The sequence below is a fragment of the Aplosporella prunicola genome (genome assembly GCF_010093885.1).
Source record: "Aplosporella prunicola CBS 121167 unplaced genomic scaffold K452scaffold_22, whole genome shotgun sequence".
Lineage (NCBI taxonomy): Eukaryota > Fungi > Ascomycota > Dothideomycetes > Botryosphaeriales > Aplosporellaceae > Aplosporella > Aplosporella prunicola.
The window spans coordinates 479879-501204 of NW_022983550.1; the positions used below are offsets into that span (position 1 = coordinate 479879).

At 58.7% G+C, this 21326-nt stretch overlaps 8 protein-coding genes across 8 annotated transcripts; 3 read left to right on the plus strand and 5 right to left on the minus strand.

Moving 5' to 3' along the window:
- Positions 1-281: 281 nt before the first annotated feature.
- On the plus strand, positions 282-5798 carry K452DRAFT_320945 (uncharacterized protein). Its single transcript, XM_033544361.1, has 4 exons — positions 282-1173; positions 1246-4872; positions 4938-5026; positions 5081-5798. The coding sequence occupies exons 1-4, from the start codon at positions 589-591 to the stop codon at positions 5538-5540; spliced, it is 4761 nt and encodes a 1586-aa protein (XP_033394554.1). The 5' UTR covers positions 282-588; the 3' UTR covers positions 5541-5798.
- Positions 5799-6659: 861 nt separating this feature from the next.
- On the minus strand, positions 6660-7394 carry K452DRAFT_196568 (lytic polysaccharide monooxygenase; the record flags this gene model as incomplete). Its single annotated transcript, XM_033535962.1, has 1 exon — positions 6660-7394. A coding segment is annotated over one exon (735 nt), but the record flags the coding sequence as incomplete, so codon positions are not given.
- Positions 7395-7676: 282 nt separating this feature from the next.
- K452DRAFT_85176 (uncharacterized protein) lies at positions 7677-8542 on the plus strand. Its single transcript, XM_033547228.1, has one exon. The coding sequence runs from the start codon at positions 7915-7917 to the stop codon at positions 8413-8415; it is 501 nt and encodes a 166-aa protein (XP_033394556.1). The 5' UTR covers positions 7677-7914; the 3' UTR covers positions 8416-8542.
- On the minus strand, positions 8430-10123 carry K452DRAFT_290492 (uncharacterized protein). Its single transcript, XM_033541012.1, has one exon. It carries the CDS (start codon positions 9853-9855, stop codon positions 8794-8796), a length of 1062 nt encoding a protein of 353 aa, XP_033394557.1. The 5' UTR covers positions 9856-10123; the 3' UTR covers positions 8430-8793.
- A 342-nt stretch (positions 10124-10465) lies between these two features.
- Positions 10466-11691, minus strand: K452DRAFT_233716 (uncharacterized protein; the record flags this gene model as incomplete). Its single annotated transcript, XM_033537327.1, has 2 exons — positions 10466-11325; positions 11409-11691. 2 exons carry the CDS (start codon positions 11689-11691, stop codon positions 10466-10468), a joined length of 1143 nt encoding a protein of 380 aa, XP_033394558.1.
- Positions 11692-12022: 331 nt separating this feature from the next.
- K452DRAFT_320949 (uncharacterized protein) lies at positions 12023-13665 on the minus strand (the record flags this gene model as incomplete). The annotated part of the gene is made up of 3 exons (XM_033544362.1): positions 12023-13005; positions 13057-13253; positions 13317-13665. The coding sequence occupies 3 exons, from the start codon at positions 13663-13665 to the stop codon at positions 12280-12282; spliced, it is 1272 nt and encodes a 423-aa protein (XP_033394559.1). The 3' UTR covers positions 12023-12279.
- Positions 13666-14310: 645 nt separating this feature from the next.
- Positions 14311-16118, plus strand: K452DRAFT_276667 (uncharacterized protein). Its single transcript, XM_033539286.1, has 3 exons — positions 14311-14942; positions 15017-15292; positions 15368-16118. Exons 1-3 carry the CDS (start codon positions 14805-14807, stop codon positions 15695-15697), a joined length of 744 nt encoding a protein of 247 aa, XP_033394560.1. The 5' UTR covers positions 14311-14804; the 3' UTR covers positions 15698-16118.
- Positions 16119-16692: 574 nt separating this feature from the next.
- K452DRAFT_361058 (uncharacterized protein) lies at positions 16693-18925 on the minus strand. The gene is made up of 5 exons (XM_033546396.1): positions 18724-18925; positions 18479-18618; positions 17839-18363; positions 17100-17714; positions 16693-16929 (listed from the first exon to the last, which is right to left on the minus strand). The coding sequence occupies exons 1-5, from the start codon at positions 18838-18840 to the stop codon at positions 16776-16778; spliced, it is 1551 nt and encodes a 516-aa protein (XP_033394561.1). The 5' UTR covers positions 18841-18925; the 3' UTR covers positions 16693-16775.
- Positions 18926-21326: the final 2401 nt, after the last annotated feature.

Sequence of the window (21326 nt, forward strand, 5' to 3'; positions counted from 1 at the left end):
TTGGCGGCAGTGTGGATAGAGTTGGCGCGGGTGGCAGGCGGTGAGGGCGGCGCGACGATCAGCGTAAGCGGGACCCACCCGCCAACGACCGGGCTTAACCGAGATGCATCTATAATTCTCAGGCCCGCATCATTCTCTCTCATTCTTTCACCATGCTGAGCTCGGGGTGGCCACAGTCAGGCATCAGCCTCGACACGAGGCTGCAAACGTCTCCAGTCACCGATCTACACCGCTAGCCTGCCGTGTCTGCGGTGCACGGGTCCGGTGACGATTATAAATCTACAGTGCATCTGAGCATCGTCCAATGACGTCGCTACCCGAAAGCCAATCAGCACGCCCTCTATCTCGTCCCGTCTTTCGGACTTTTGCTAATTGCCATTGCCTTAATCCCGATGGCTCCCCTCCCATTGCTGTCGTTTCCCGGTGCCCCATACTTTTCCTGTTGCTGTGGAGCCTATTATTTTTCTCGTTATCTCCGAAACATAAATATCCATCTCTCCGTCCGCATTTGCTGCCTCACTGCTTCCGTCAACTGTCTCTGTCTTTGTTTTCTGCCGTTTGCCCTCTGCTTCCCTTCCTTTCGCAAACATGCAATGGGCGGCAAGCCTCCCAGAAGATAGGGTGCGCGAGGGCCATGCCCCCAGCAACCCTCTGCACAACAATGCTTTGAACAGAGGCGAAGAGCGCCAAGCCAACTACGCCCCAGCAGGCCATGCCCTCACCTCTGTACCCAGCCCCGATGGTAGCGATCACGACAATCTTGAGGGCACCTGGGGAGAGCGTGATGCTGGTATCCATAGCCCGCAAGAAGCCATGGAAGATTACGAGACATTACGTCACAACCTGTCTGCTCTTTCAAGACCTAAATCTGCAACTCGTTCCCGACCACACCCACATCATTCTACTTCTGGTGGCTCTGCGCTTCATACGCCAAGTGACCGGATTGCTCGCCGGGAAGAGGCTCAGAACTCCGAGCATGCGCGCTCGGAAATCGATCTCGTAGAAGAGACGGATTTGGAGAAAAAAGAGACGGATGAGATAGCCAAGAATGATAGCTCAGATGCCGACGAGTTTGAGCTAGAGGAGTTTATGCGCGCGGGGCATTTTGAGAAGCGAACTGATGGACGTTCGGCTAAGAGGGTTGGCGTTGTTTGGAAAAACTTGACAGTCAAGGTATGCTACCTCAAGCTATTCAGCCCATCTGGTCATGGGTCTTTGATTTATATTTATTGATACATGTCAAAGGGTACTGGATCTACCGCGACGTTTGTGAGGACGTTACCAGATGCAATTCTCGGCACTTTTGGACCTGACCTCTACCACATCATCACTCGCTTCATCCCTGCCTTAAGAATGCAAAGGCATGCCAAAACTCGCAACCTGGTCAACGACTTTACTGGCGTGGTAAGAGATGGCGAGATGATGCTTGTCCTGGGACGACCTGGATCCGGATGCTCGACCTTCCTGAAAGCAATAGCCAACGACCGAGACAGTTATGCTGGCGTCGACGGCGACGTCAGTTATGGAGGCATTCCAGCGGCAAAGCAAAAGAAGCAGTTCCGTGGTGAAGTGAACTACAACCCTGAACACGACACGCACTTTGCTTCGTTGACGGTATGGCAAACACTCCGGTTCTCCCTTATGAACAAGACGAAGAAGCGCGAAAAGGGAGAAATTCCAATCATCGTGGAAGCCCTCTTAAAGATGTTCGGCATCACGCACACCAAGCACACACTTGTAGGTGACGAATACGTGCGCGGTGTCTCTGGAGGAGAAAGGAAGCGTGTGTCGATTGCGGAAACGCTTGCTGGCAAGTCAACCGTCATTTGTTGGGACAACTCGACCCGTGGTTTGGACTCTTCTACAGCTTTGGACTACGCCAAGTCGCTGCGCATCATGACGGACGTCAGTGACAGGACAACCTTCGTCACCCTGTACCAAGCCGGTGAGCAGATCTACGAACTTATGGACAAAGTCATGGTTATCTACTCGGGTAGATGCATCTACAATGGACCCGGGAAGTACGCTAAGCAATACTTTATCGACCTTGGATACTTTTGCCCTGAACGGCAGACGACACCGGATTTCCTAACAGCAATCACCGACCCTACCGAACGCCGCTTCCGAGAAGGATTTGAACACCGCGCTCCGAAGACAGCGGAGGACCTAGAGAAAGTCTACAGGTCATCAGAGGTCTATCAAGGCGTCCTACGAGATATCCAAGACTACGAGAGACATCTGGAGCAGAGCAGTTACGCAGACGCGAAGGAGTTTGAGCAGACGACGAAAGAACAGAAGAGCAAGACTGTGAGAGAGAAATCGTCGTACACGGTCAGCTTCATAAGGCAGGTGTGGGCCTGTACACTCAGAGAGTTCTGGCTCATCTTCGGAGATCGGCAAACGCTGATTACGAAGTTCTTCATTATTGTCAGCAACGGCTTGATCGTGGGCTCGCTTTTCTATGGGCAGCCTCTGAACTCGGATGGTGCTTTCACCAGGGGTGGTTCCCTCTTCTTTTCAATCCTCTTCCTGGGATGGCTTCAACTTACCGAGCTGATGAAGGCTGTGAGCGGAAGAGCTGTAGTCGCTCGACACAAGGACTACGCTTTCTACCGCCCATCTGCCGTGAGTGTTGCTCGTGTCATCACGGACTTTCCAATGCTGCTCAGTCAAGTCGTCGTGTTCGTGGTCATCATGTACTTCATGACGAACCTGGACGTCGACGTTTCCAAGTTCTTCATATATCTTCTGTTCGTCTACACAAACACCATGTGCATCACGGCCATGTACCGGATGTTCGCTTCACTGTCTCCAACCATCGATGATGCCGTACGGTTCAGCGGTCTTGCCCTGAACCTGCTCATTATCTACACCGGTTATGTGATCCCGAAGCCGCAGCTTCTTAGCGACTACATCTGGTTTGGCTGGATTTACTACATCAATCCGATTTCGTATGCTTTCGAGGCTGTGCTCTCGAATGAATTCAGCGGGCGTACGATGGAATGTGCTAGTTCCAGTCTTGTTCCACAGGGCCCCGGAGCTGATCCAAATTACCAAGGATGTGTTCTTTCTGGTGCAGCTGTGAACTCCAAGACCATCTCCGGCTCAGACTACATCGGCACTACGTACACCTACAGTCGCTCGCATCTGTGGAGGAACTGGGGTGTCATCATCGCATACACTGTGTTGTATCTGCTAGTCACAGTTGCCGCAACTGAGTTGTTCTCTTTTACTGGAGGCGGTGGAGGTGCGCTGGTGTTCAAGCGTAGCAAGAAGGCCAAGCAAGCCATGAAGGAGGGAGACAAGCCCGATGACGAGGAAAATGCAGCTGTGGCTGTGCCAGAATCCTCACACGGCTCCGACGGATTGGACATGGCGAAGACAAAGTCCAGAGCTGATGAGGCCCTCGAGTCGATCTCCAACAGCGACAGCATCTTCACCTGGAAGGATGTCACTTACACTGTGCCCTACTTGGGTGGTGAGAAGCGGATTCTGAACAACGTCAGTGGCTTCGCAAAGCCAGGAGTCATGGTGGCGCTGATGGGAGCCAGTGGAGCGGGCAAGACAACTTTGTTGAACTGTCTCGCTCAACGCCAGACAGTCGGTGTTGTGACTGGCGATATGTTCGTCGATGGCAGACCCCTTGGCCTGGATTTCCAACGTGGTACCGGCTTTTGTGAGCAAATGGACTTGCATGACGGAACTGCAACCATCCGCGAGGCCCTGGAGTTCTCTGCGATACTCCGCCAGGACAAGGACACTCCGCGCCAGGAGAAGATCAGCTATGTTGATAAGATCATCGATCTCCTTGAGCTCGAAGATTTACAGGATGCTATCGTTTCCAGCCTCGGAGTTGAACAAAGGAAGCGGCTTACCATTGGTGTTGAGCTCGCTGCGAAACCTTCTTTGCTCCTGTTCCTCGACGAGCCAACGTCTGGCCTCGACTCGAACTCTGCATACTCCATTGTCCGCTTCCTGAAGAAGCTGTCTCAGGCTGGACAGGCTATTGTCTGCACCATTCACCAGCCAAGCTCTATCCTCATTCAGCAGTTTGACATGGTTCTCGCCCTCAACCCCGGTGGAAACACCTTCTACTTTGGCCCCATCGGAGACAATGGCAAGGACGTGATCAAGTACTTCGCCGACCGCGGAGTCCAATGTCCGCCAAAGAAGAACGTTGCGGAGTTCATTCTTGAGACAGCGGCCAAGGGCGGACGTAAATCGAATGGAGCGAAGATTGACTGGAACCAGGAATGGCGAGACTCGGAGCAGAACAATGCCATCCTTGAGGAAATTGACCGCATCAATACCGAACGCAAAGAGGACAGACAACCGCCCGCGAAGGGTGAGGCGCGAGAATTTGCTGCTCCCGTGTGGCTCCAAACCACGACCTTGACCAAGCGCACCTTCATTCAGTACTGGCGCGATCCATCCTACCTGTACGGCAAGCTCTTCGTATCGGTCATCATCGGAATCTTCAACGGCTTCACCTTCTATAAACTGGGCAATTCGACGCAGGACCTCCAAGACCGCATGTTCACGGCCTTCATGGTGCTTGTGTTCCCGCCCACGATCGTCAACGCCGTCGTGCCCAAGTTCTACCAGAACATGGCATTGTGGCAGGCGCGCGAGATGCCGTCCAGGATCTATGGCTGGTTCGCTTTTACGACGGCGCAGGTGGTGGCGGAGATTCCGCCTGCAATTGTTGGTGCCGTCGTCTACTGGCTGCTATGGTACTACCCTACTGGGCTACCGACAGACACGCCCACGGCGGGTTACGTCTTCCTCATGACGATGCTGTTCTTCCTCTTCCAAGCCAGCTGGGGCCAGTGGATCTGCGCGTTCGCGCCCAGCTTTACCGTCATCTCCAACGTAAGTGTCCACCCGTCACGCAAACCGCAACACAATCAACGAGACAACAAACTAACGCGCACCAGGTCCTCCCCTTCTTCTTCGTCATGTTCTCCCTCTTCAACGGCGTCGTGCGTCCCTACGAACAACTCCCCGTCTTCTGGAAATATTGGATGTGCGTCTCCCTCCCTCCTCTCCCCTAAGCCCACACTAACCCGCAGGCACCCAGGTACTACGTGAACCCGTCAACCTACTGGATCGGGGGCGTGCTAGCCGCTACGCTGCGCAACCAACCTGTGCACTGCGCGCCAGCCGAGACAGCGCAATTCGACGCGCCACCAGGGCAAACATGCGGATCGTACGCCGGCGCCTTCGCCAGCGCGTCCACGGGCGCGCTGCTCAACCCCGAGGCCACAGAAGGCTGCATGTTCTGCCCCTACTCCAGCGGCGACGACTACCTCGCCACGCTGAACATCAGCGCCGACGACATGTGGCGCGACTTTGGCATTTTCCTTGCGTTCTGCATCTCTAATTGGGCATTGGTGTATTTTTTCGTTTGGTCGGTGAGGGTGAGGGGCTGGGGGTTTGGCTTTGCTGCTGTTTTTGGTGCGGTGGCGAAGGTGGGGAAGAGGCTTGTGAGGGGCGGGAAAGGGGGGAAGAGTGAGGGTGAGGGGAAGGCGGAGGAGTAGTGTCTGTGTGTGTAAGAGTTTGCGTTTGTGGGGAGAAGTTGGATGGGTAGATGGCGTTTTCTGGACGGTTGGGAATACCTTGGGATGGGGAGATAGAGGATAATTTGCTTAGAGAAGGGTGGATAGACGAGAGAGAAGACGGGCGCGGAGCGTACGAGTTACGGTGTTTACGGCCTGCTTGGGCTTACGCCTCTGCCCGCCTGCTGGAACAGATAACATAACTAATGGAGTGCATGACGTACTTGGATTCACGCATCCATTCATTCGCTCGTTCATGTGTGTACCACGCGTCTGGTGCCGCTGTTCTCACCGTGCATACTATCTTCAGTGGCGGGCTAAATTAAAGTCCTCATTAGCAGGCTATAAAGTATAAGGTGTAAGGTGCAAGGTGCAAGACATCGAGGCAGGTAGGCAGCCAGCCTAGTTCGCTAGCTTGCTATTATTTCGTAAGGGCAGTTACGACTTAAGAGGGGGTTGGTGTGATATATAGGACGGGTGTCATATTTATATATCATAGCTACATAACAGGAGGTGCCAGGCTGCTGCTGACGTAGACAAGAGGAGGTACCTACCTACCTACCTACCTACCTACCCATACTAACAACAACAGTAGCGCACAACATCAGCACCCAAACCAACCGCTAAGCACGAGCCTCAGCTTCATATCTACTACGTATGCAAAACTTGTAAACCTCACACACACATATCGACGACACACAGCACACAGGCAGAAACACCATATCACTCAAGCAAGAGGGACCGCGTCGCATCGCGTGTGACTTCATCAGATTCGGTTTTTCGCTACATGGCTACCGTGCTCGAGAAGCGGGTTGCGGCTTGCAGCACAGGAAGAAGAAGAAGAAGTAGAAGAGAAGAACGTAGAAGAAACGTAGTAACAAGAAGCCTGCTCCCACCACCACCACCACCACCACCGCTATCACTGCTACTAAGCAGCAACAGTAGCCGCAGCCACTGCAGCAGCAGGAGCAAGTAACCCCAAGCCCATCCCCTCAAAAACAAACCATACGCTCTCCAGAAAAAGAACAAGGAGCAAGACGCTTAACCCTGGAAAGCGCGGGCAGTCTTGTTGCTCGAGCCGGAGGAGCTGGAAGAAGAGGCGTCGGCGCTCTCCCAAAGCGCGGGGCCCGGGATCGGGTAAGACTCGACATCAGCATAGATGTTGAAGACGAGGCCCTTGTCAGCCGGCTTGTAGAGGGCGGTGCCCTTGACGCCGTTGTCCAGGGTCTTGGCGCCAGAGCCAGAGACCTTGACGTTGAAGCACTGGGGGTAGTTCTGGGCGCCGTTCTCCTCGCCCGCGGCGTGCAGGCCGATGATCTCGTGGCGCATGACGTAGTTGCCGGCCTTGAGGGCGGAGGGGATCGTCACCGTGGTGGAGTTGTTTTCGATCAGCTTGTCGGTGGCCCAGACCTGGGCGTCGACGTCGCCGGGAGTGATCAGGCCCTGGGCATCGACCTTGGTGAAGGACAGGTCGCCGACCTTCGCGGTCGTGCAGTCGCCCGTAGCATCAGGGCCACCGCAGGGGGCGAGGTACGTGATGATGGGGCCGTGGTGGGAAGTGGGCCAGCCGGAGGTCTGGCCGGGAGAGCCCCAGACGACGGAGAGCTTGGAGCCGGCGGCGGCGTCGAGGTAGATGGGCGCGGCTTCGGCGTCCTCGTGGCACACAATGTCGGCCTTGGCGTACGACTCGCCGGTGATGGGGCCGTGGCCGTAGCCGCCCGCCTTCCAGGCTGCCACCTTGGGCACCGGGTTGTAGTACTGGTAGTTGGTGTCCCAGCCGTTGTAGACCTTGCCCTCGCCGTTGGTGATCTGGGTGACGACACCGTGGGCAGAGACGGCCGAGGCGCCCGCAAGGGCAATGGCGAGAGTCTTGAAAGCCATAGTAAAGGTGTAGGTAAAAAAGGGTTTAGAAAGGCGGTAGAGATAGAGGTAGAGGTGTAGTAGTAAAGAAGCGACCGGCGCCGAGCAGATGAAGAGATAGATATAGAGGTGAAGAAAACGAACGATGAAGAAGAAGCTGCTGGATGAAGACGAAAAAAGAAAAACATCACCAGACCGACGGCCATGGTGATATATACCACCCACCACCCGAAGCACGCATAACAATCGGATCTCGCTACGCCGTTTCCAAACACCCGCCCACCAACGTGATTAACGGGCCGTCGGTGGAGCCGCAACCGCTCACTATAATAGAAACGGGATCGGCGGCACGGCCGGATTCTCCATCAATGGCGTCGCTGCGCACCGGCGCTTGCGGGCAGGCGATATTGCGTGGAGGAGCCCAGACGTCGCGCTGTGTGTGTGTGTGTGTGTGTGTGTGAGTGAGTGTTTGATAGCCCCCCCGTCAGGCCCGTAGATGAAACGGCTTGGCGGTCCGAGGCCCGTGTCACCGGGTTTCCAGACAAACGACGAGGCTACTGCGTGCCGCTCTGCCGCGCCTTTGTCCTTGCCGCGTGCCGCTGCCGCCGTGTGCCTGTCGTGCGGCTGCGTCTTTTCGCTTCTTGTCTTGTCTTTCCAGTCTTGGTGGTCGGCGTGCGGCTCATCGCGGCTCCTCCAGTGCCCCTTACCCCTCCCTTCCGCGCCGAGCCTCCGACGACTCCAACGCTTCCATCCCTGCGCTTACTCTGCACGTCGCTACCTATATGCCTCGCTGGCCGGCGACCGGCGCCAAGGGGGCATTGGGGGCGGCGAAAAGAACGCACGCAGCCAGCAAACACACAGAGGGCAAGCAGAAACGGGCTGCCATTGCCGCCACTGCTACCGCGCAGGCAGCGAGCGGTGCGTGCAGCACGTGCAGCGCGAGCCGACACGGGAGATGCATAAGCAGGTATCCCAGCACGGCCGGAAACGGAAATGACCTTGGGGGGTTAGGACGAAATCGCCACTGTTTGTTTCGTTTCTACGAGAGCTGGGTGCTCGAGCTGTCTTGTGCTGTGCTGTGCTGTGGGTCTTGTCGGCTTGTCTGCTTGCGACAGCGGCCCGTGATGGGGTGGGATGGAAGCTTGGTGAGTGATGCTGTAGCTCCGCAGCGGTGGGAACATGGGAATATGGGAACATGGGCGTTCGAACGGCTTCTAGACTCTGGGTGGTGGCAGATTCTCACATGAGGAGATGGACGGAAGGATGGATTCGAAGGCGATGCGGTCTGCAGAGCTGCGTGTTCAGCACCACCAAACAACAACAACAACGCATCACCCCTCCCGTCGGAGCAACACTCCTGTCGGAGCAACACTCCTCAAGCAGCAACGACCGCGGCCGTCTGCCTCCACCGCTCCCGCAACCCCGCCCCACCAGCCACCATGCCCAGGAAGCCCACCCACGCCTCGCTCACCACGCCCTCCTCCACGCTCCAGTGCACCGTCAACGGCGCGTACGCCAGGTTGCTGACCAGCTGGCGCCACCACGCCGCCGTCTCGACCTCTCTGCGCAGCCGGGCAGCCTGCACCGCGTCGGCGTCGTTGCCCTCACCCTGTCCGCTTTGCATGCCCTTCTTCTCCCCCTCCTTCTCTCCCTCCTTCTCTCCCTCCCCCTCCCGCTCCCTCTCCCGCTCCACCACAACCTCCCGCCGCCACTCCCACCCCAGCCGCACAAACTCCAGCGCCACATGCGCAGCCCAAAACCGTGAACTCCAGACCCACCAGCTAGCTTGCCTCTTGGCACCCCTCTCGCCGCTCCAGCCCTCACTGTTCAAGACGCCCTTACTCGCCAAATAGGCCCCGTTCTCCAGCACCTGGTACGCGGTATTCACCAGCACCTGCGCCCACGTAACAGCTTTAACAACGCCATCCCTCGGCGGCTGCACCCACGTCCCCCGCGCCCACACATACATGTCCAGCATTCCCCAGAGCCTTACAAAGACGCGGAAATCCGACACCAGGCCCGCGAACTTCTCGAGCGCCTCAGCCGCGCGCCCAAGCCGGCGCATGCTGGCGGGCTGCGCGAGCGTCGCCACCAGCGTCTCCCCTGGCAGCAGCGCGTCGCTCGCTTTCGCCGCCATGCCCAGCGCGAGCTTGTACAGGCGTGTTGTCAGCCGTGCCCGCAGCCGCGCGTGCACGAGCGTGAGCGTGTACGACAGCGTGCAGAGCGTGCTGTCGATGCCGGCGGGCGTGGCGAGCAGCGCTGATGCTCGCAGCAGCGTCGTGTCGGTGCGGCGGAGCGTGTGCGTGAGGAGGGCGCGTAGGCGCTGCGTTTGCGTTTGCGTGTGTGGTTGAGGGGTGGGCGATACGGCTTTGTCTGCTGCGGCGGCGGCGGGCGGCGCGGCCTTGTCTGCGCTGGAGGCTTCTTCGGCGCTGGTCATGTTGACGATGGCTGCGGTGGGTTGGTATGGAGGTAGGTAGGTCGAGGCCGAGTGTTGTAGGTAGGTCGAGGCCGAGTACCGTAGCCAGGTACGTCAAGGACGCGCAAGACGAGCTTCCAAGCAGACAGACAAACAAACAAACGAACGAACGGACAAATAGCTAAGTAGCAGGGTATGGTATAGCGAGGTCTAAACAAGCAGCAACAAGGACGAAACCAGGTATGTAGAGAGCAAGAAAGAAGACAAGAGACACGGTTGAGCTTCCAAGGCCATGCATGACCCGCATGTGCCTGCTTGCGCGCGCCCGAACCCGACGAGCCGAGGTTGCGCTGCGATAGCGGAATCGCGCGCCATCTAATCTGATCCGACCTCGGGCCGGGGATCGGGGGGTCGATGTTTTGTTCCATTCCATTGGTTTGCTTTGTTCATGTGTTGAAGACGCGTGGAGTGCTGTGGTGGTGTTTTACGCCTGTTTGTATGTGTTTGTATCTGTCTGTCTCCGTATCTCTCTCTACAACCAATTTCTGCTCATCTGTCTTTGGCAGTCTGTCCGGCATGTCTCATATCTCAAGCTTCCCAACCCATTCCCCTGCACCACAGCACAACACACCTACGCACCCCCCGCCTGCTTCTCCACAATATCGCGGTTCAGATTAATCGCCTCGAGGATCTTAGCCGCGCCCCTCTCGATCAACTTGGCCGCCACCTCGCGCCCAAACTCGTCGGCCTGCTCGCGCGTCACAATCGTGCGCGTCAGCTCCACCTCAGCCGCGTCCTTCCCGTCCAGACTCACAACCACGGCGCGCATAGTCAGCTGGTTCGACTCCTGCGGCGCGGCCGCGCCCCCGACTGGGTTGCCCGCCTGGTCGTACTCGGCGGCGGGCTGGACGCCCACGGTCGAGGTAGCAGCAGCAGCAGGGGCCCACTCCGTCTCGACGCCAATGGGGACGGAGCAGCCGCCCTCGAGCGTGCGCATAAGGCTGCGCTCGGCGAGGGTGGCGCGGGCGGTGCGCTCACAGCCGACGCGCGAGAGCAGCGCCTTGGTGTTCGCGTCGTCGTCGCGCGTCTCGATGGCCAGCGCGCCCTGCCCCACCGCGTGCAGCATGCCGCCCTCCTTCTTGCTGAGCAGCGCGGTGATGCGCCCACCCAGCCCGAGGCGCTTCAGCCCCGCCGCCGCCAGGATCAGCGCGCTGTACTGCGTCTCGTTCGGGTCGGTGCTGTCGAGCTTCGCGAGCCGCGTGCCGACGTTGCCGCGCACGTCGGCGAACTTCAGGTGCGGGTACAGGCGCTTGAGCTGCGCGGAGCGGCGCACGGAGGAGGTGCCGATGACGGAGTCGGGCGGCAGCGTTGCGAGGGTTGGGGGGTTGGGCGATGCGGCGAGGGAGGCCTTGAGCACGAAGGCGTCGCGGGGGTCTTCGCGGGGGAGGATGGCGGCGATGCTGAGGTTCGGGGGGAGCTGGGTTGGCATGTCTGGGGGACACCCTTCGTTAGCCACTATTTCAATTCACCACCTCACTACCAGCGCACCGCCATCACCATGACGCTAAACTCACCCTTCAAACAATGCACAATGAGATCCAGCTTCCGCTCCACCAACCACGCCTCCAGCTCATGCGTCCACAGACTCTTCGCCCCAAAATCATGCAGCGGCGTGACCTGGTTCTTGTCGCCCATGGTCGCCATGGCATGGATCTCGTACTTGCGCTCCGGCCACGCCTCCTCCAGCGCCGCCTTCACCAGGTCCGCCTGCACGCGCGCCAGCAGACTGCGCCGCGTGCCAATGTTCACGACGGCCTGCGTCGAGGGCGCCGCCGCGGGGGCGGTCGAGGTTGCCATTTCCGTGTCTTCGGTTGCCATTGTTGCGGTTGCGAGTGAGGGAGTGTGGTGCGTGGGTGTGCGTGTGCGTCGTTGCAGGAGCTGCGCTGGAGAGGATTTGCTTGCGCAAGCGGGGCGTCGGGTGGTGGTCGAGCGGCCGAGGCTGTGGGCGGTGGCGGCGCACATCCGCCCGCCGCCCCCGGTGGAGGAATCGGGACGCCGCCCGCCAGGCCGCGGCCGACTGCGGAGCACGAAATATCTACAATCACTGCATGTTTAGATTAGGGTATGATGAGAAAGTATTCATTTCATTCATTCGTTTAATTTATTCCACTATTCAGCAGAAAAAGGCAGCCGCATATCAGCAAGCCCGTCAGCTATGGACAGAAGAAAGTAAAAGAGCAACAAGCAACTACACCTTCTCGTCCTAGCTCAACACCAAATGAAGTACTGCAAGTCCATCGAATAGTCTTTCGCCGAAGCCGTCTTCCTTCGTCTCCTTCTTAGTCTTTAGCAAGTAAGCCTTCTCGGTGTGTCGTAGTCTTCAATCTTAGCAAGTAAACTCTTTTGTCTTTGTGTCGTCTCTTCACTCCAGCAGATGCCATTCCTTCAAGCCTGAGCAATGATGTCTGGGATGTGAGTCTCTGCGGCTTCCTCGGTCAGGGAGATGCCACCGTCGCTCTCCGCATCCATGTCGTCGTCCATGTGGGAGCTCTGAGCACGCATCAAACCAAGGTCACCGTCCTGCGCGGCATCCTGGGGGACATGGATGCCATTCGGAGTGGCATTACGAGGAACATGGATACCCTTCAGCATGGCGTCCTGGAGACCATGGATACCATTCCGTGCAGCGCTTCGAGAACCATGAACTCCCGTCTGCGGAGCACCCTTGGGGCCGAAGATGCCCTTCTCAGGCCAGACGAGGAAGTCACCCTCAGCAGAGGGCTTACGAGCCGGCTTCAGCAGTTCCTTGACGGCCATCTTGACGTTCGCGCGGATGCCGGGCGTGTTGTCGCGGATGCTGCCCCAGTCAGCCTCGAGGAGGTCGTCGTCGCTAGACGGTTCGACTCTGTAGAAGGCGCCAGTCAGGTCGGCTTGGCGCTCAACCTGCTCTCTAGCCGTGGCAGTGGTAACCCAGGTGTCGCTGGAGTTAGACGAGTCGCTCGAGCTCGACGTTTCCAATGTCTGCATCGTGCTGGATCTTTGGAGCGGCACCGGCCTCATGCCGATGGTGCGCAGGGTGTTCGCGTTGGAGATGGGCGTGTTAGCAAAGTCGCTGAGTTGTAAAGGTTCCGCCAAATCAATGGCATCGTCGATCAAGGCAGTGGCACGAGCCTGTGATACGTTCAGTAGACATCTAATCGAGACAAGGGAAGCTTGACTTACTCTGAAGTGAGCTTTGCAGTGGTGACAGAAGGTGGACTTGCAAGGCGGATACATGATAGCCTTGAGGCGATCATCGCGGGCCCGGTCCTCATTGGCGCTGTCTTCGTTGGGGTGGACTTCATTGGGACGACCTCCGTAGGCTACATCCTGGACCCCCGCCTCTTCATCCTGAGGTTTGGCTTGAGCCCGACCACTGACTAACAAGCCGAACAAGTTAGCAGCTGTCCTCAGCCTAGCAATGACCATTGTGAAAACCGTACTTAGCGTGAACTTGGGTTTCTTATCAGCCTTGTCATCAACGCACTGATTACCGGGATGGAGCTCCCTGATTTTGTCGCGCAGGTTCTGCTTCTGAAGCTTGAGGAGTTCAATCTGGCTGGGAGTGTAGTCTCCGTTCTTGGCCTGCTCGACGACGGACTTGCTGTGACCGAGCTTCTCGAGCTGAATGTGAGGAGGGTCGTCGTCGTTTAGCTCCCATATGTCGTTGTGCTGCGCGATGCCCTTCCATGGGTCGCCGCCAAACTCCTTGTCTTGCGTGCAGATGTAGACCCAGCCGCAATCTGGCACGCGTCCGCATTGCTGACAAGCAACATTGTAGGCGCGTGCCATGGTGGTGTGAGTACAAGTGCGGGCGAACATAGCGGAGCGACGCTTAGTGTGGGCGACCATTTTTGCACAGTGCGAAGCGATCAGTTGGGGGGTTGGAGCTGGCGAGAGTGAGATGTATTCTTATAGAAGGCGTGAAGTTGTGCCGGCGCCACTTGTGTTAAATACGCACCTTTTTGGTCTGTGAAGGGGATTGCCCTTTCAGTGTGAGCATCGTCTGCGGCAGCTCTCCACGCGTTGAGGTTGAAATGGGTTAACGACTGGCAAAAGGCGAGCGACTTGGCTTTTGACCGGGATGAGCCAAGGACAGAGACGGCAGACAAAAGACAGAGGGCGTGTGTGGTGAATGTGAGGTTCCTTCCTCATCGGGAGTGGACGCATTAACCACCACAACAAAGCCTTTCTCTGCTGAGACACGATGCATTGTGTTTTTGATAGGTCGTGAGTCGTCGCATTCTTATACATGACACGTTCCGTCTTGTCTCCCGACATTCCAATCCCTCGTGGCCGCCGCAGCAAGGAGCGTCTGCCATGGCCGTGGGGTCGTAGTACTTAGCTTCTGGGTCCTGCAGTGAATATAAGTCCACGCCATCCGCAGCCTGGGTTCAGTTCCAATTGAGTAGTGTACGAAATGCGCTTACAGGGCTGTTAAGTCGCAACACCGACTCTTATCAATGGTGTGAAGCAGCCACCATATTAACGTATACCTACCGCATACCTCGTAGACCCATTCAACGCGAGCCCCACGCCACTATCACAATCCACAAGCTCTTCTCAATCGCGCCTCGCCGCGCCCCCTCCCGACAAGGCAAATTCGACAGCAGCGTGCGGCGTCCTGGACGGCGGACAAAAGCCGCGACGTCGTCGGCGACTCCCACCCCCGCCCCAGCTTTTCGGCAACCGGCCTTCTCCGCAACTCAGCAGCCGCCGAGGCCGGTGGCTGAACACAACAAACACCAGCCCATCACTCATACGAGAGCTCCGAGTCCGCAACTCTTTCGCCCGATCAATTCCACCGAGGCGCTCAAGGGCCTCCTCCCCCAAACCAACCCCACGCTGCGCAGCCGTCCGTTAACGTCGTCGTTGTCCGTTATCGCCGTCGCCACGCCACCAGCAATCGCGGCAGCAGCAGCACCACCACCATGTCGGTCAAGTTTGAGAAGGAGACGATCCGGAGCGTCGGCGGGGCCGTCGCGCCCGGCGGCAAGCAGCACGAGGGCCTCGTCCACGAGGTCGGCGAGGCCTTGACCCGCGGCGGCGGCGCCAATGGCTACCTGGCAGTGAGTATCATATCCGGGGGGCGGACTTGAGAGTCGCGCAAAGACAAGGGCGCGAAAGCTGAGGGCTGCGGCAGGCGTACATGAAGCAGCTGCAATCGAACCCGCTGCGCACCAAGATGCTCACGTCGGGCACGCTGTCCGGGCTGCAGGAATTCCTGGCCTCGTGGATCGCGCACGACAGGAGCAAGAGCGGGCATTACTTCACGTCGCGCGTGCCCAAGATGGCGCTGTACGGCGCGTTTATCAGCGCGCCGCTCGGCCACTTCCTCATCCACATCCTGCAGAAGATCTTTGCCGGGCGCACCAGCCTCAAGGCCAAGATTCTGCAGATTCTCTTCAGCAACCTGGTCGTAAGTTGATTTGTTTGCCTGGCTTGGTCCGAGTTCGCCCGCGCTGATCGCAGCACCACGCTTTTCCCCCCGCAGATCTCGCCCATCCAGAACACCATCTACCTAACGTCGATGGCCATCATTGCGGGCGCGCGCACCTTCCACCAGGTCCGCGCCACCGTCAGGGCCGGCTTCATGCCCGTCATGAAGGTCAGCTGGCTGACATCGCCCGTCTCGCTGGCGTTTGCGCAAAAGTTCCTCCCCCAGGAGACGTGGGTCCCCTTCTTCAACATCATCGCCTTCGTCATCGGCACCTACATCAACGCCCACACCAAGAAGAAGCGCCTCGCCGCCCTGCGGAGGAAGCACTACGGCGACGGCCGCAGCCAGAGTGGCCGCGACGACTACGACAGGCGCGGCTACTAGGCCGGCCCATCGCTTCGGCGGTAGCGGAAGCGGAGGCGGAGGCGGATGCGGTAGGGGCGGTGGTGATGGTGATGATGATGGTGATGGTGGGGCGCGCGTGCGCATGTGCGCGCGTTATACGTGCCTGCGCTTGCTGTGCGCGCCCGTCTTGTGTCAGGCCGAGGCGTCCGCGTCCGCGCCACGACAACATACCTACGTGCGCTTCTTCACGGCCGGAGCGGCGCGCAAACTGCAGCGAAGACTCTCCGCCGCATGCGCCCGTCACGACTTTCTTTTTGTTTTTCTCTCGCAGCTGCCTTTTTCTCCTTTCAGGTACGAATGAATCGAACGATATATCCCCTTTTCCCTGCGTTTGCGCGGGATGCTTCCTGCTTCCTGTGCTTGCGCGGGATCTCGCGTGGGGAGCTTCAGAATCCGTGACGCCAATTGCCTGATCCCCTCCCATTCATTCATCACCTATATATACACTTGCATCCGCGCGTGTCTTGGTGCCGGTATCCCCACCTACCAACCCGTTCCCGCTCCTGATGCGTCATCGAGCACCGCCATACCGGATCCCTGACTGTGTTTTACTGCGGTAGGTAGTGGGGTTCATGTGTGCTCGTGCTGCTGCTGTCCATGGCATGGCATGGGCTGCGGCTGCGTCGCTGTGCCTGTGCCTGCATCATACATACATAGGTATTGTTCTGTTCACGCGCCCGCCCATGACACGGCCTAGCTAAGAAAGCCACCGTGTGGACTCCAGTCTAAGCCAAGCAAGTATTTATTGTATTGACGTGAGGAGAACGCTTTCTGCATTATACCACCACAGTACATACATACATAGGTAGCAGCAGCGACCTCCCCAACCCACCAGACCAGTCCACAACACAAAACCAAACCTTGGACCCACACAGTGCAACAAGCAACGAGAGCACACCATCAAGACGACAGACTGGTTGGTCGCGAGCGTATAAAACTATGCCAGTGCTATTTGCGTGCAGTGGTTGCATCAATGTTTGCGGTATACCTAAACCTACCTAGCGCTACGTTCCTTCCCTTCCCTTCCGTTTCTATAATAGTGCCTAATGCAGTTTCTCTACGACGGCACGACGCCAATAGGCGTGGCGTGCCAGTCGCCCTGCCATTTTGCCCAGCCGGCGCGGGCGCGGAAGCGCGTGCTTGCGGGTGGGGGTGGGGAGGAGGGTGCTGTTGCTGTGGCTGAGGCTGCGGTTGGGGCTGCGTCGATGTCCCTGTGGGCGTGGGGTGGTTAGTGTGGTGGTTGGGTTGGGGTTGTGGGTAGAAACGAAAGAGAAAGAGAGAGAGAAAGAAAGAAAGAGAGAAAGAAAGAAAGAGAGAAAGAAAGAAAGAGAGAAAGAAAGAAAGACAGACAGACGAACACACAAGAAACAAGGGCACTTACATCGCGTCCTCCCCCTCCTCCACCACCATCTCATCCTCTTCCTCCTCCTTCCCCTCCACCTCCCTCTCCCTCTCCTTCGCCTCAGCTACCCCCTCCCCCACCCCCTCCTCCGCTCCCCCCTCCACCGCCTTCCCCTTCTCAGCCGCCGCCGCCGCCTCAAAAACCGGCAACCACGCATCCTGGAACTCGTCCTCCCCAGCCCTCAGCAGCGCACGCGCAAGCCTACGACACCAGAAGCGGCCGGGCTGGAGCATGGCGACGCGCATAGCCGCGTCTCTGGCATTGCGGCGGGCGGAGGCGGTGGGGAAATATTGCTCTTCCGCCTCTTCTTCACCTTCGTCTTCGTCTTCGTCTTCGTCTTCGTTGTCGTTGTTAGAGGAAGTGGACGAGGAAGAAGGGGATGAAGAGGTGGGTGGAGAAAGGAAGTCGAGCAGCCAGCCTAGCAGCCCTGCCATCGTCCCGTCTTCTTTCGGGACTGTGCCGATGGGTGAGGGCGCTGCGAGCGCGGCGGCCATTCGCGTCGTTAGTGCGTGCATGAGCGGGGGCAGCGGCGCGCGGAGGCGCTGTAGCAGGGGGTCCCACACGAGGTGGGCGCCGGAGAGGGGGGCGTTGGGGCTATGCGGTCGTTAGTGTCTGCATCAATTCCAAGGAACTCTTTGTGGAATGCGATATAGAAGTTGGTGTCTTGGATTGGAGGGTTGGTTTTGGAGAAGGAAAGAGGGACGTGGGAGGGACGTACGCATAGTCAGAAGGCACGAGCAGACGCTCGCCCACCAGCACGTCTGCCAGTGCTGTTGCAAGTGCATCCACGTCAGGCAGCCGCTTCGACTTCTTCTTTTTCTGCTGCTGCTGAGGGCTTAACAGCACGCTCGCGAACTGCAGTGCCGCAGTCGAGGTGGCTGATTTCGCTGCCGCGGCGCCCACGGCCTTGATCTCCTGGCGGCGAGCACTGAGATACGCCTTCAGGGCCGCGCAGACATGGTCAGCGGCACCAAGGCCATCGCCAGCACTGCGCTGCTGCTCTTTCGGCTGCTCTTTCGGGGGCAGCACAACGGCGTCCAGCTTCTGCCAATAGTGCTCCCACAGCCAGGCGAGGGCGTGCTGGGTGGCGCGGCGGAGGCGCCGCAGCGACGGCAGCTCTTCGTGCGTGGCTTCGTGGCGGAGTTCGACGAAGCTGCTGGGCATGGAGAGGGCGGCTGCCATGTCGTACATGGAGAGTTTGCGGAAGGAGTGCTGGACCGTGTCGCAGAAGCCTGTTACGAATCTGGAGGCGGGGAGGTCTGAGTTAGTGCTTGCATGATCACAATGCGGATGTGGTGGTGGTGGTCTTGATGGTGTTGTCTTTCTCCATTGTTACCAGCGCAAGAGACACAACCCACCTGTTGAAAGCAGCAGAATACGCGTTCCTGACCGCCAGCGCCGACGTCCCGGCCATCTCATCCAGGCGAACAGCATCCACCAGCGACGCGGTCGAGTCAATCGCATGCGGCAGCGTCGCGCGCCGCTTCCACGCCGTCACCTACACGCACACGAGACATAAGCCTATGTACAAGCCGAACAGTCCATCCAAACGCAACCATCACTTTAGAACCATCACCGGCAACGACGATGTTTTTCTTCTTACCATGTTCACCGCCTGCAGGCGGCGGTCGTCGTGGCCATCGTGCCGGTGGTACAGCCAGTCGCGCACGCGCAGCAGCTCGGCGCCATCGCGCCACGGAGTCACGAGGAAGCGCGGCATGCCTTAATTAGCAGCGCGACGAGCACGTCGAAGAGCGGGCAGCGGGTTGAACGAGGCGGGCGGGGCGGTGTTCTTTGCTCTGCGCATCGGCGGCGGCGGCGGTAGCGGTGGAGGCGCATCGGCAAACCTTCTGCCTGCAACTCGCACCCGCACTTGTTCGTTTCTCGAACGACGAACTAACCTTAGCACAACAACGCACGCACAACAAGCCGCCGTCTCAAGATCCTCACGTCCCTTTCTCCTGATCCTACGTAGTACGAGGTGGTCGGGCACGCAGGCGTGTCCGTACCTACCTACCTACCTACGAGGACTCAGGACTCCGTATGCGTGCGTGGTAGAGGGAGTGAAGTGCGGCGGCGGCGGCGGCGGCGGCGGCGGCGGCAGCAGCAGCAGTCGCACCACCACCAGCTCAGTGACCGTAAGTGAGCGAGTGAGTGCGTAAGTCACAAGCAGCGTTGCCACGCTGCCTTACAGCTCCCACTCCCACTCCTCACTCCTCACTCCTCACCTCGCTCCCATCCATCCATCCATCCTTTCCCCCTTCCCCCTTCCTCCATCCTCCATCCTCCATCCTCCACCAGCACAAGGCCCAGCACAAGGCGCACCCCACCCCCTCCCCTCCTCACACCACCACCACTAGCACAGACGCCCTCCTCCCTATCCCTGTCCCTACTCCCTACACCCTAAGCCCGTAACACGGACACAAACACAAGCACGAGCATACACACACACACACCCAACCATCCATCGCGCACCCACGCGCCACAGGGCCCTCGCAGCGCAGGGTGCCCCATATGAAGTAAACAACCAGCGCAAAGCAAAGCAAAGCAAAACGAGCACTCTAGCGAGCAGCGAGTCTAACCAGCGACAGACCGCCCGGACGCTAAAGCGCTGCTACTGTTACGAGTGTACGAGCGTGAGCCCTGGCCCTGGCCCTGCCTGCTGGATGGATGGACCCGGGCGCGCGGTCCCTCCGGATCCTAGGTGATCCTGAGGAGGCGGCGTGGGCTGAGGGCTCGTTCGGCTTGGGGGTGGTTGCGTGGTTGGGTGTGGTTTGGCTGTGCCTGTGTGGGTGTGGGAGGGCGCGCTGGTGTGCGAGAGCAGGAAGAGGAGGAAGAAGAGGAGGAGGAGGAGGAGGAGGAGGAGGAGGAGGAGGAGGAAATGATCCTCTGAGTACCGTAGTCCTACTTTGCGTGCGCGTGTAGGAGGTGCCATGGTAGTGGCTACAGGGCTACAGTACGTACTACGTAGAGCACAACCACGCACCGACTCTACTCTGCCCACCGGCACGTCCGGATCCCCGTACCTACGTACTGCACTCGCTCGTACGTCCTAGGTAGGTAGCCCGTTTCCTTTCGCCTCGCCTCGCGGCCTCACTCTCCTCACCTCACACCCGCCATCAGGCCCCAAGCAAGCCTCAGGCCCACCGCCGCGGATCCGGTTCGCAGCGTCTCCCTGTGGCGGCGCACAGAGCAGACAAGCACACCTACTCTACACACGCCGTAGTACTCCTAGCAGCTAGTAGCAGGACTCTACTCCTACCCTACCCTACCCTACCCAGGCGTGCTAGCACAGAGTCCGTCCTCGTAGAGTAGGTCGAAAATCCTCGCCCGAAAACCAGGGGCCTACGGCTCCACTCTCGGGCGGTGGTGCGGCCGGTGCCCGCCAGGCGGTTCATCGGCGGGCGGGTTCGGGCTCGGCGCGGCGACGGCGGCGGCGACGGCGACGGCGAGTCCCTGGGCCCACTCCCACTGGTGCCACCTCCGGGCTTCCTTCTTCTTCTTTTCCTTCTCCACGCTAGGGCTAGAAGTAGCGTGCTAGTGTGTTTGCGGACTGGCGTCGTAGGTGGTGTGGTAGTGTGGTGGCTGGTAGCTTTTTGCTTTGGCTGGTAGGGTTAATCGTAGGCGTAGCTTTGACTTGTGGCTCTGGCTCTCTTCCTCTTCTCCATGCCATGCGGTAACTAACTACGTAGAGTACTCTAGAGTACTCGTAGAGTCGGCGCAGCTCGGCGCGGGGGTGCTGCCGTTTGCGCCTAGCTTGCTTGGTGCGGGTTGAGAGTACGAGTACGGAGTACGGTGGCAGGAGTGGAGAGAGGGCTGGCAGTGGCACTGGAGATGACGGCGCTTGGGTTCGATGTTCAATGCTGCTTGTGGTGCTTGCTTGCTGGGGCCCCAGCCACGCCTGCGCCAGGGCTAGAGTAGATAGAGGGTGCGAGCACGGCGCCTAGTGCATGAAGAGGCGTGAGTCGTGATTACGGTTAGGCGGGCATGTAGGAGAATGAATGCCGAAGTTGGTAACCTGCTTTTGCCTTGAGTTGCCTTGAGTAAGAGTTGCCTTGACCAGGCACGGTCATGCCGCTGCCGCTGCCGCTGCCGCCGCTCTTGTTTCCGTTTTGCTGCTGCTCTAGATCAAACAACCCGCACCGCGGCACCATCCACGCCGACAAGGCGCAGCCTGGCAATCGGTTGTTTGTTTCCATGCGGGGC